The 13,062-nt window shown below is 42.4% G+C and overlaps 1 protein-coding gene across 1 annotated transcript; it reads left to right on the top strand.

Moving 5' to 3' along the window:
• The first annotated feature begins 365 nt into the window (after nucleotides 1-365).
• On the top strand, nucleotides 366-13,050 carry selenop2 (selenoprotein P2). Its single transcript, XM_034104961.2, has 5 exons — nucleotides 366-446; nucleotides 8,118-8,351; nucleotides 11,022-11,234; nucleotides 11,425-11,533; nucleotides 12,032-13,050. The coding sequence occupies exons 2-5, from the start codon at nucleotides 8,125-8,127 to the stop codon at nucleotides 12,383-12,385; spliced, it is 903 nt and encodes a 300-aa protein (XP_033960852.1). The 5' UTR covers nucleotides 366-446; nucleotides 8,118-8,124; the 3' UTR covers nucleotides 12,386-13,050.
• Nucleotides 13,051-13,062: the final 12 nt, after the last annotated feature.

The raw sequence follows: 13,062 nt of genomic DNA, 5'->3' as shown, positions 1-13,062 counted from the left end.
TTTATTTTACTTTTTAAAACTGAGATGGCTATTCTAAGATCCAAATGTTCCACAGTTTGGGGCCAGAAAAACAGAAAGCAGCCTCCCCAGATTTCTTGTAACAAACTCTAGGTATCAGTCGATAGCATACTTAGTTTGAGCCAATGACAGACCTATACAGGAGGGGGAAACAGCCAATGGGTCATTTTTACTAAATATGATTTAGGTCCTAATTTCATACTGATCACTATTTCCCAGCTCGGGCTGTGTAATATCTATCGATGTGGACTGGATGTGTTTGATATGATGCGTCACTAAGTGCGTGATAGCGAGCAGATACTGGGTCTCTCTCTCTCTTCTCTCTGTCTGTTTCATTTGGGGGAAGTGCTTAGTCAACAGCAGAGGCTTTAAATACAGCAGAGTTCATTTTGCCTGTGTTTATAAGTCACAGGACAGAGTGGACAGAGGTAAGATTGGACAGGGTTTTTTGTTGGGCTTAAGATGAGTATATAACTCTCATTCTTATTTTGAAAGATAAATATTGAAATATGCTAACTATTGTATTTGAGTTTGTAGCATTTGAGGGGAGTTTTGAAAGTAGTTCATTAATTGTAAGGGAGCACTTTTAGCCTCTTAATATAATCTGAATTCAACAGTTAGCCACTGTCTGCAGGACACACACATGTCCTTCATTCATGTTGGTAAAACTGACATTGTAAGGTTATTTTAAAGACTGATATACTCACTGAGATTATACTTGCAATTTAATCACTTTACTTCCATTCACTTTATTTTGACGATGAAAATTCCCATGTATCCATTTCTACAGTTAGTTTGGATGTTTGGATGCCTGTAAATATGTTTGTCCAAGCCTCTCTTTGTATTCTGCTCCCTCTCTCCTATTCTTCTGTGTGTTGGCTGTTTACCCCATAATAAACTCTGTTTGCAGATTATCTCCACATGCGATGAGAGAGACAATGAGGGTTTACTCGTTTAATTATTTGGGGATCAGACTGACTGGACATTTGGTGCAGGGGAAACCTGCCAAAGAATCTGCTTTTATCCCAGCCTGGGCATTGCAGTCTACAGGCTGCTTTCATGTCAACATGATTGCAATATCATATACAGTTTAGAGGCTTTAGCACACAATCTAAGGTTGATTATGACTTTTGTTCAATTATATGCATACCTTCAAATCTAGTTTATGTATGTTTAAGGTGAGACAATAGGCAATACAAAAATATTTCTGCGACTGTAGATTTCTCTTAATTTCACGAAGTTATTGTAATGTTAAAGAATATCTAATTGACAATTACAACAATTATATTATTGACAATGTCACCTACTTTATTTTACCCTATTCCCCTATATTGTCTTGAACATGTATTGTATAACAATACAAACGGTTTTGTTTAATTACTATTTATATTCTGAAGGTTTTTACTGATGGGTTTGTTATCTAATAATTCTTAGCTCTTTCTAAAAAACAAATGGAGGAATCTTTTTTCCGGGGGGGCTTTTTGTTATTGGCTGTATTTTAGGATGTATACGGGGGTTACAAAGAGATATCCAAAATCCCTTTTGTATAGATCCTTTGACCCCATTATGTCAACACATTTAAAGTTTATTTTTCACTTGATTTAATATTCAGATTTCTGTTCAAAAAATGTATGCAAATTGCACGTATCTAATAAGATATTGATGCATTTGTTCAAACAAAACATGTCAGAACACTTGGAACACCAAAAATATTTGTCTGTGATGTAATGAATCCACTTTGGAATGTTTTGAGTCTTTAAAGGTCCCCTAATATGCTCTTTTTCATCAATATATTATAGTTCTCAGTTATATACAAAACATGTCTGAAGTGTTTTGCTCGAAATACCAAACAGATCATGCATTGCAGCATCCCATAATCCCCTCTGTTTCAGCCTTGTTTCAAAAGTGCTGATCCTCTGTCTGTTACTTTAGAGCAGGGGTCTCAGACTCCATTTACCTGGGGGCCGCTGGACGTAGAGTCTGGGCACGTCTGGGCCGCTTCAAGTATTCCACAATTTTTTTTTTTTTTTTTTAAATACAACATTAACAGTTCTTCAACATCTTCTTAATATGAACAGTTCTTCACAACATAACTACTTACAGTTGCTCTTGCCTACTCCTTGCTGGTAGAGACCTGGCAGCGCTTCCTCTCACACAGCTGAGCCACATTTGGTTTGAGGGAGGAAGCAGTTGAAACCCTTAGTATGGCTTGAAGATGTTCATCAGTAAGTCTGGACCTGTACTTTGACTTATTGAAGTTCATGGTGGAGAAGAGCTGTTCACACATATGTGCTCCCAAAAAGGCACATGGTCCGCTTGAACATCCTGGAAAGCTCAGGGAAGGAGGGGGCAATTCTCTCATGAACTGTCCAAGCTTGTCTGCTTTCCCATTCACTTCCCTGAACTTGGCTTTGAGCTCAGAATTGCACTGCAGGTCAATGAGCTCCATTTGAAGCACACCAGGGGCATTTTCCAAAAGGAGAAGGGGTCTGCAAACATTTGGAAAGTGGTTCTGTGTGTCTTGAAGTCTGCAAACCGCTGATCAAATTCCTCCTGTAGCTTTACAATGGCATCAAGATACTTCTCACCACTGAATGCTGTGCCCCTGTCCATGAGAGCTTAACATGCTGGGAAATGGCAGAGGTTTTTCTGAGGGAGCTGGGCTTTCCATAACACCAGTTTTGTAGAGAATGCTTTGACATTGTCATATGCTGCACTGACAAGCTGGCCCTGGCCCGGGCCCTGCAACTTCTTATTCAGTGCATTCATCTCCTGCGTGATGTCAACAAGAAAAGCTACGTCCATGAGCCATTTGGGATCACTCAGCTCGGGAACAGCCATCCAACCCTTCTCCAGCATTAATACTTTCAGTTCTGTTCTCAACTCAAAAAACCTCTTCAGGACGTTTCCCCTGCTGAGCCAACGCACCTCTGTGAAGTAGAGCACATGCTCATATTCTGACTCAATTTCTGGCTGTGATTTAAGCCCCTGGATCTGATATGGTTGATGCATTTCACAACGACAGACATCACATTGTCAAACTTCAAGCATTTGCTGCAAAGGGCCTGCTGATGGATAATGCAGTGCAGAGCAATAGCCTCCTCCACACCCTCCTCCTCCAGTTTTCTTTGAACAAGTGACACCAGCCCATTTTTCCTCCCTGTCATTGATGGCGCTCCGTCGGTCGTAATTCCAACAAACCTCTTCCATGGCAGACCGATATCCACAATGGCATCACACAGTTGCAGGAATATCTCCTGAGCGGTGGTCTGGCCATGCATTGGTTTCACTGTAAGCAACTCCTCTGTCACTTCAAACTTGTCATCAACACTACGGACATACATTGCGAGCTGAGCGGTGTCAGTGATGTCCGTGCTCTCATCAAGAGCCACAGAGTATGCACGGAGAAGTTTGGCTTTGTCGCACAGCTGATCATATATGTCCCTTGATAAGTCAGAAATGCGCTCTGCCACTGTGTTAGCTGTGTTAGCTTTTACAAACTCGCCTTCCGTAAACGGCTTTCCCGCCTTTTCCTCTTACTCACCACATAGTTAGCTTCGACTGCTAAATCAGCCTCATTGCTTCCTTTCTTGAAGAGATTTTGTTGCTTCCATAGAATTTTTTTTAGCTCTGTGACTCTTTTCTCTCTCTCTTCTCCCAGGTATTTTGCATACTCTGCATGTTTAGTTGAGTAGTACTCCTTGTATATTTTCTCTGTGCATATAAGGCACGTTGCGTTTCCCCTGTACACGACAAAAAAATATTCAGTCTCCCACTTCTCCTGAAATTTTCTGTGGTCATCATCGACTTTTCTTTTCCCTGAAAGTTTTGATGTAGACATGACTGGGCGATATATTTTCCTTCCACTCTATCACTCTGTGATTGATTCCGCTGCACATTTGATTGGCGTGTGGCGGAGTTCCCTCGGAGGGGGGAGGGGCAGTTCCCTCGAGTAGTTCCCTGCCAGCAGCGGGATCAATCCAAAAATAACATGTGAAAGTGCAAACGTAAACGCGCAAGCCAGATTAATACTATTACCAGTGGCGACTGGTCATTAGGGGCAGGTGCACAGCCCCACCTAGTGTCAGCAGAAAGTATTAAAAATAATGATTACAAAGAAATGCAAAAAATAAATAAAAAAATATATAAAATATATTTTAAGATGTTTAATCATCTGATTCGTCTGTACATTTCTGTTTTAGTCTGTGCTCTTCTAGTTAGTGTCTACAGTGTGCCTATTGAGCTGTTTAGAGCCATGTGGGACAAAACCCGATCCTGCCCCTCCCTCTCCCTGTTTAAGTCAATGGTGACTGTAAAAACTACACTGCGCATGCTCAGAGTATTGTCCTATTTAATGTGTGTGGCAACAAAATAATGACCAGAGGGGCAGAGAGCTTCCATCCCCACCATACGTCATCTCACATAATTCAGAGCTGATTGGCTGTAAGTACGTGTGCCGCGAAAAGTGTGGTGTGTGAAGAGGAGACGAGAGAGGAGGGCTGAAGTCGAATAGTCCATTTAGCTTAGGAACCTTCCTAAAGGAGTGAAATGACCCGGAAGTCCCTCAGTGGCAGCCATGATAAGTGCCGTTCGAATTCTCTAGAATGATGAGAATGATAGGAAAGGAGGTTTCAAACTTCCTTTATAACCTCCTTTAGCTTAGGAACCACTGGACCTCCCTAACAGACAGGAGAAGCGAAAATGCTGCCCCACAATGCCTTGCAGCCGCAGCATTTGCCGTCACTCAACAGTCGGCCGTTCACGGAAACAACCGATTATGACCGAGAAATGATATCATGAAAGTTACGGTGCTTATTAAGCATTTTAAAACATAGGTGGTAAGTTGCCAAAGTGCTTTGTTTTGAACGTTCATCAGTATTATAATCAAAAAGAGAAATATGAACGTTAGTTTTTACTGAAATGTTCATATAAAGTCAACATTGCAGTCTTTACTGAGCTGTGTGGGGTTTGTTCAACTTTTAAAAGATGTTTGAATGATGATATACACAGTGATGGATGTTAAGGACTAACGTTTATAATAAATACATTTGTATTGATTTTAAGATCTTTAGTGAATACAATCATACGTATTGGGATCATTGGTATTAATGTGGACCGGAGGGAGAGGGGGACGAGCATAAGTTTCACTTTCCTTTTTTATTTCAATTCCAACTTTGGTCATGAAGAATATGTTTCTCTGTTGTCCACGTTCATAAAGCAAAGCAGCAGCATCAGAGCAAGTGCAGAGTCTCCAGATGAGTTCACAGTAGTCCCTTGTTCTTATTGAACATCCATGTTGTAGTCCGCTGTATAGAAAACTGTGGTTTCCATAGTTTCCCCACAGCCGCAGACGCACACAATGACGTCCGCTGGCGCATCATAAACACGTCGGATAGTGAAAGTGCATTCGGATTCTCTAAAGTACCGCAGTCTCTTCTCTCTTCCTTTTGAATTCTCCTATCCACTATCCCTTAACCCCGTGACGTTTCACTCAGAGGTCAAGGTATAGACGATAGGGTTAGAACTTAGGAGCTGATTTTTGGACTATTCGACTGCAGCCCTGCAGTGAGGCGTCCTAAAACCCGGAAGTAAACTGCGCATGGCTTCCCTCGACCTAAAAGCAATGAGATTTCTCCATAGGATTTTAGAAAATAGCTCAAAATAAGATCTGTGGGAAACAAACCTGTTAGATAAATGCACGTTTTGTTCAGCCGGTTAATATCCACATGTCTACCCTACTTTTATAATTTTCGAATCATAAATCTATTGATTAGATTAGATTTATGATAGACTTTTGAAACTACAAGAAGATAAGGAGGACTTTTACAAAAAAGTAATAGAGATTTTTGTCCAGAGGGATAGGCAAATGGACTTCATCTTCATGTCAAGGTAAGACTGCAATTTTATTGAAAATGGGATCTTACTAAGAGAGAACAATTCAATATTTAAATGATAAAATTACATTTTTTGGGTATCCTTTTGTTGAACTGTCTGTTTAAAATTAATTGAAGCATCAGACAAAAAAAGCTTTTGAAAATAATATTATATTTTGATTTAGGTCAAAATATAATATTTGTAAACCTGAAGAGTCAGAGCCAGTGCCTCACCAGCCATGAACCTCACTGCAGAAGCTATAGACATCTAAGTTGTTTGTGCCCCACCACTTTTGTACATATAGAAACGCCACTGACTATTACATGATATCAACAACGGGGCCATGAGAAACTGTCTCGCGGGCCGCGTCTGGCCCGCTGCTTTAGATGAAAATAAGGAGCCACGCCCCTATGAGAGATATTTGGTTAAAAAGAACACACTGGTGCTCTGGGAGGAGATTCAGGTGATAAGGTGGGCTTAAAACTTAAAACTTAATGACATCATAAAGTCACCAAAATCTGATCAGCTGCAGATATACACGCTTTACAACATCAGGAGGATACGTCCCCAGCTGTCCCAGAAAGCAACTCAGGTTCTGGTCCAGGCTCTCGTCATCTCACGCCTAGACTACTGCACCTCCCTCCTGGCTGGTCTACCTGCATGTGCCATCCGACCTCTGCAGCTCATCCAGAATGCAGCGGCTCGTCTGGTCTTCAACCTTCCTAAATTCTCCCACACCACACCGCTCCTCCGCTCCCTTCACTGGCTTCCGGTAACTGCTAGAATCCACTTCAAGACAATGGTACTTGCATACCATGCTTCGAATGGATCTGGCCCTTCCTACATCCAGGACATGGTTAAACCGTACACCCCAGCACGTGCACTCTGCTCTGCATCAGCCAAACGACTCGCTGCACCCACACTGTGAGGGGGACCCAAGTTCCCATCAGCAAAAACACGTGGGTTTGCTATCCAGGCTCCAAAATGGTGGAATGAAATCCACCATTTCCCATTGAAATCAGGACAGCAGAAGGCCTACACATCTTCCAGCGCAGACTGAAAACTCATCTCTTTCGACTCCACTTCGAGCGATAGAACTATTAACAAAGCACTTATATACTAATAAAGGACTGGCTTATCTAAAGCCAGTTGAGTAGCACTTGGAATGTTTGGCTCTATGAAACCTGATGTACTTATATAGCCGCTTTCACACCGCAGGACTTGCGGTACTTTAGTGCCGGCACTAAAGTACCACTAAAGTACCACGGCACTAAATCTGCCAGGGGGCTAGTGCCAATCGCATTCACACCGCAGTACTTTCCCTGAGGCACGATTATGCTGACGTCACTTCGTCTTCTTCTTCTCTGGGTTTACTGGCAGGCCGCAAAACCACTTCACGGCTGCTTTCTGTAGAAGCTGCTGCATCCCGTCCTTGGAGTAAATTGCCAGAAGCGCCGACACTTCCTCATCATTCCACCGCTCCGGTGTTGTAGTACGTGTGGTCATAACTGCTTTAAAGTACAAAAAAAACACTCGCTCAGGTGTGGATGTGGTTTTGTAGCGAGGAAAAAAATGGCTGCCTAACAAAACAAATTCTGAGTCTAACGGGGCGTGGTTTGCAATTCGCCCAGCCAATAGAAATAGAATAGAAATTGGCACTCTTTTGTCACCAGGTTCGTACCACCTCTCTAGCAGGGACTAAAAAGTACCAAAAGAGTTCCAAAAGAGTTCCCGGCACTGAGTAGTCCCGGCGGTGTGAACGCGACATTATTGGTACTAACGGCACTAAAGAACTAAAGTACCAGGGAAAGTCCTGCGGTGTGAACGCGGCTATTGATTCTGTTTTCTTCAAGGTTGTATCTTCCTGGTCGAATGTACTTATTGTAAATCGCTTTGGATAAAAGCGTCAGCTAAATGCAATGTAATTGTAATGTAATGATCAGCTCATTTTCAGACAGGTTTTTATATAAATAGATCAGGACAAAAAGAGTGAATCTTTTTTTCTGAAACTTTCTGAATCTCTTTACAGAGGGGACACATGTTGATGTATAAAATATGTGAAAAAGTGGATTTTGCATAGGTGACCTTTAAATTCATTGTTTTTTATTCCGGTTCACAGTGTCTCCCCTCAAAGGGCTGTATGTAGCACCTGTATTACAGTGTACAAAGTCGCTTTTGGTCAAAATAACAGTTAATACCTCGTGCTTTTCTCGTCTTCTGTCCAGAAGGACAATGAGCGGTGTCTCGTCGCTGTGGCTGTATGCCGCCCTCTCCGGGCTGCTGTGGGCCGCACATGTCAGTCTGCTGGTTGAGGGGGACAATGACGCCTCCAGGATCTGCAAACCTCCCCCCCGCTGGACCATTAAGGGACAGGAGCACATGCAAGAGCTGCTGGGAAATGTGGTTGTTGTGGCGCTACTGAAGGCTAGCTGACAGTTCTGTCTCACTCAGGCCTCCAAGTAAGAAAGAAGAGAACAACTGCCATTTAAAATGAGGAGGTTATTTTTATTAACACATTTGCAGAAATCATGAAACATGTTGGGACAAAGTAAACTCATACAGTCTTGTTTCATACATTGTGCTCTTATAGTAGGAAAAGCACAGCAGTAATAAAATAATGACATCCGTATTATGGCTACTGTTATTAGAAACACCTGTTCTTTCATTAATACGGCAAGTTAAAATGTCTTCTCTCTATCAAAATAATCTATATTAAGGTTTACCGCATGTCATAAGTGAATTCAAGAATATGCTTTTTTTCCGATGAAATTCATTTTGTTGTTGTTGCTTTTCTAAAATTGTTGATGGATGTGATTTAATTAATGATCATTTACATTACTCGTTACTTGGACTTGTTTGTTTTTTCAACAAAAAGAAGGGACTATAAAGCATAAAAAACATGTCAAAGATTGTTCTGGTTTGTCACTGTATTAGGTTAGTTGAAAGCAATAATATGAAGTTATTACACACTGACCTCCTGTTCCCCTCTCTCTCCAAGTGAGGTTCTTACCCTCATTACCTCTGCCCGCCCTACCACCTGTCCTCTGGACCCTATCCCTTCAAACCTCCTTCAGACTATCGCTCCTGATATTCTACCATTTCTCACCCATTTCATCAACACTTCTCTAACTTCTGGTCACTTTCCAAACAGTCTCAAGGAGGCAAGAGTAAACCCTCTCCTGAAGAAACCCACTCTCAACCCGTCTGATGTTATAAACTACAGGCCTGTCTCTCTCCTCCCGTTCCTGTCTAAAACACTTGAACGCGCTGTCTTTAAACAACTCTCCTGTTATCTCCATCAGAACAACCTTCTGGATCCGCACCAGTCTGGTTTCAAGGCAGGTCACTCCACAGAAACTGCCCTCCTTGCTGTCACTGAGGAACTGTACTCGGCTAAAGGAGCCTCCCTCTCCTCTGTCATCATCCTGTTCGACCTGTCTGCTGCATTCGACATGGTGAACCATCAGATCCTCCTTCACACTCTCCAAGAACTTGGAGTTTCAGGCTCTGCACTTTCCCTCCTCACCTCATACCTCAAAGACCGCACCTACAGGGTTACTTGGAGAGGGTCGGAGTCCGACCCTTGTCAATTAACTACAGGGGTCCCTCAGGGCTCTGTTCTTGGTCCCCTCCTCTTCTCCTTGTACACAAACTCGCTCGGATCTGTCATTAGCCCGCATGATTTTTCATACCACTGCTACGCTGACGACACCCAATTAATTCTGTCCTTTCCCCGCTCAGAGACCCAGGTCGTCGCACGCATCTCTGCTTGTCTAGCTGACATCTCTCAGTGGATGTCTGCTCATCACCTCAAGCTCAACCTTGACAAGACTGAACTGCTTTTCCTTCCGGGAAAAGATTGTCCCACTCTTGACCTAACAATCATCATCGGCACCTCTGTTGTTTCCCGACTCAGACTGCAAGGAATCTGGGCGTGATCCTAGATAACAACCTGTCCTTCACTGCAAACATCGCTGCTACAACCCGCTGCTGCAGATACACGCTTTACAACATCAGGAGGATACGTCCCCAGCTGACCCAGAAAGCGATGCAGGTTCTGGTCCAGGCCTAGACTACTACAACTCCCTCCTGGCTGGTCTACCTGCATGTGCCATCCGACCTCTGCAGCTCATCCAGAATGCAGCGGCTCGTCTGGTCTTCAACCTTCCTAAATTCTCCCACACCACACCGCTCCTCCGCTCCCTTCACTGGCTTCTGGTAACTGCTAGAATCCACTTCAAGACAATGGTACTTGCGTACCATGCTGCGAATGGATCTGGCCCTTCCTACATCCAGGACATGGTTAAACCGTACACCCCAGCACGTGCACTCCGCTCTGCATCAACAAAACGGCTCCCTGCACCCTCGCTGCGAAGGGGACCCAAGTTCCCATCAGCAAAAACACGTGGGTTTGCTATCCTGGCTCCTAAATGGTGGAATGAGCTCCCCATTGACATCAGGACAGCAGATAGCTTACACACCTTCCGGCGCAGACTGAAAACTCATCTCTTTCGACTCCACTTCGAGCGATAGAACTATTAACAAAGCACTTATGGACTGGCTTACCTAAAGCCAGTTGAGTAGCACTTGAAATGTTTTTGCTCTATGAAACCTGATGTACTTATATGATTCTGTTTTCTTCAAGTTTGTATTTTGTTGGTCGAACGCACTTATTGTAAGTCGCTTTGGATAAAAGCATCAGCTAAATGCAATGTAATAATGTAATGAAGTTAAACTTAATATTACTGCTTTCAACTAACATAATACAGTTATGTGAATTCTGTTGACATAATACATTTAATTAAAGTCAACGGTTCAGTTTTTTCAGTGTGGATGACAATAAAAGCAAGGACTTTGATTGTTAAAGACCTCCTCAATTTTTAAGTTGTATTACTGCGTTCATGTGCATTCCTAACTTTGATATTATGTTTTACACCATGCACCATATTTGCTAAATGCCTCTTACGTAATTACATTGAGCTGCTGTACATTTAATGCAAGAACGGAGTATGTCAATTGTGGCATTTTAAGTTTTCATTTGAAATTACTATCAATGTCACGCAGATGCTTACAGACCCTTTTAATTTCATCAACAGTGAAGTGAAATTTCTCTAACCGTCCCTTTGTAGAATTGGAGGCCTGCGTGACAAGCTGAACCGCAGCAACCTGACAGACGTGTCTTTTATGATCGTGAATGAGCGCGATGCGATGTCCAGAGCCATGTACTGGGAGCTGAAGAGAAAAGCGGCCCTTGGAGTTCCTGTCTACCAGCAGGGCCCCCTTCAGGATGACGTGTGGGAGGCCCTGGATGGAGACAAAGATGACTTCCTGATCTATGATAGGTAGGCATCCTCAAGACAATATGTATCAAATTAAAACCTTTTATTTATTTCACATTTGTTTAAGCTTTTTGATGTGTGAACATTTTGTACTGGGCTAAGCACCTTTGATTCGAAGGGTTTTTAAGAATCTCGTGCCATGATTTTGATGTTCCTTATTACATTTTGATTAGCTCTTTCCCTTTTTCTCCAGGTGTGGTCTGCTCACCTTCCACATAGTGCTGCCTTACAGTTTCCTGCACAAAGTCTACGTAGAGGCTGCAATCAGAGCCACTTATCTTAAAAACATCTGTAACTGCACTGTGAGTAATAACCAAACACACACTCTACAAACACTACAAACTACATCAGGTTACATTTCTAGTCTCCTCAACTGGATCTAGATGCGACACAAAAACAGAACTCCCTTCTTCTCGTTCCTTGCTTTTAAAACTAGATTCCTCACAGTAAAAAAGGCATCCCAGAATATTGTGCCAAGAATGTTTTGGATGAAAATGTAGGCAAACAGAAAGATAATATTAGGCGCTTTCACACCGAAGTACTTTTCCCACTTTAGTTCCGATATAGTTCCGAAATGTTGCGTTCACACAAAAATATCCGGAACTAAAATGAGTAAATCAGAACCTTTTTACCCCCTTTCTGCCTATTGGTGGGAAACACAACATGAGTGTTAATGCACCATCATGTTTGCTGGGTGTGTAAAAAGGAATACATATTTGAAAATGTTTTGTTTGTTCTGCTGCCTCCAAGTGGCCAACAAATGCTATTACTGCAGTTTTAACATGCTATATCTTCCTTAGGCTAATCATACTTTATCCAGTGGCAAGAACACCCTCATGAAGAACGAGACAACGCAGTTTAATGTCAGCCAGACAACTACAATACCCACAAGTCCTCTGGACACTGATGATCCTCCTCCTCCTCCTCCTCCTCATCATCATCATAATGGTCCTCATCATCATCACCACCAACACGATCACACCAGTCCCGAGAACCTGTCCAAACATCAGCATAGTCAGAATAATACTCTGCACCCTCCTCACCATCATCCTGAGCATCATCATCACCATCCTCATTATCCTGACCATCATCATCAACATTATCATCAGCAACCTGGCAACCACAGTCACAACGAGACTGTGGTTGCCAGATGACTAGGATGCCATCTTACGAGTGTTTTACTTGCTTTTTTCTTAGTATTTTACTTTTGATAACATGTTTTACTTTGGTGGCAGAACAGCTGTTCCCTTAGCAGTTGAATCTGTTTTAGCAGTGATCAGATTTTGGTTTCTCTGCCAGCATGTCCACACCTAGGTCCTCTGTGTGTATGACGTAGCCAATGCCAGCCTATCTTCTCCCATTAATGAAATCTATGGTGTTAAACCTGCCTGCAGGGAGTTATAGACGGAGGTGTGCGGAGAGATTGGATGTGCTGATGGTTATCTATTCTAGGCCACACAGAGTCAGAGGATGTTGGGCACTGCTATAGAGCAAACCTCAGTGTGATTTCTGCCCAAACATTTTCCTTCTGGGTTCAGTTTCTGCTTGTATGCTATGCTATTACGTCACTATGTACGTGTGTCAAGAGTGCGGTCCTTTATTCATTGTAAAGGCATTTTCTTAATACATTAGATTAGAATAATAATCCAATTAATCATTATAAACCACACCTGCAAATGCATTATTGTCACTTTTACCATTTAATCATATTTGCTGTGGATTTGAAGTATTTTTGTGTACTTCCACCTAATTAACTGGGTGTAGAAGGATCCTTAAGATTTGTGTTCTCCATTAAAAAATAAGTACATATCTAAAGTGTTTGTCTACGTGT

The sequence above is a fragment of the Pseudochaenichthys georgianus genome, chromosome 17 (genome assembly GCF_902827115.2).
Source record: "Pseudochaenichthys georgianus chromosome 17, fPseGeo1.2, whole genome shotgun sequence".
Lineage (NCBI taxonomy): Eukaryota > Metazoa > Chordata > Actinopteri > Perciformes > Channichthyidae > Pseudochaenichthys > Pseudochaenichthys georgianus.
The sequence above is the reverse complement of the archived record's forward strand: the minus strand, read 5'-3'. Positions and strand labels throughout refer to the sequence as shown.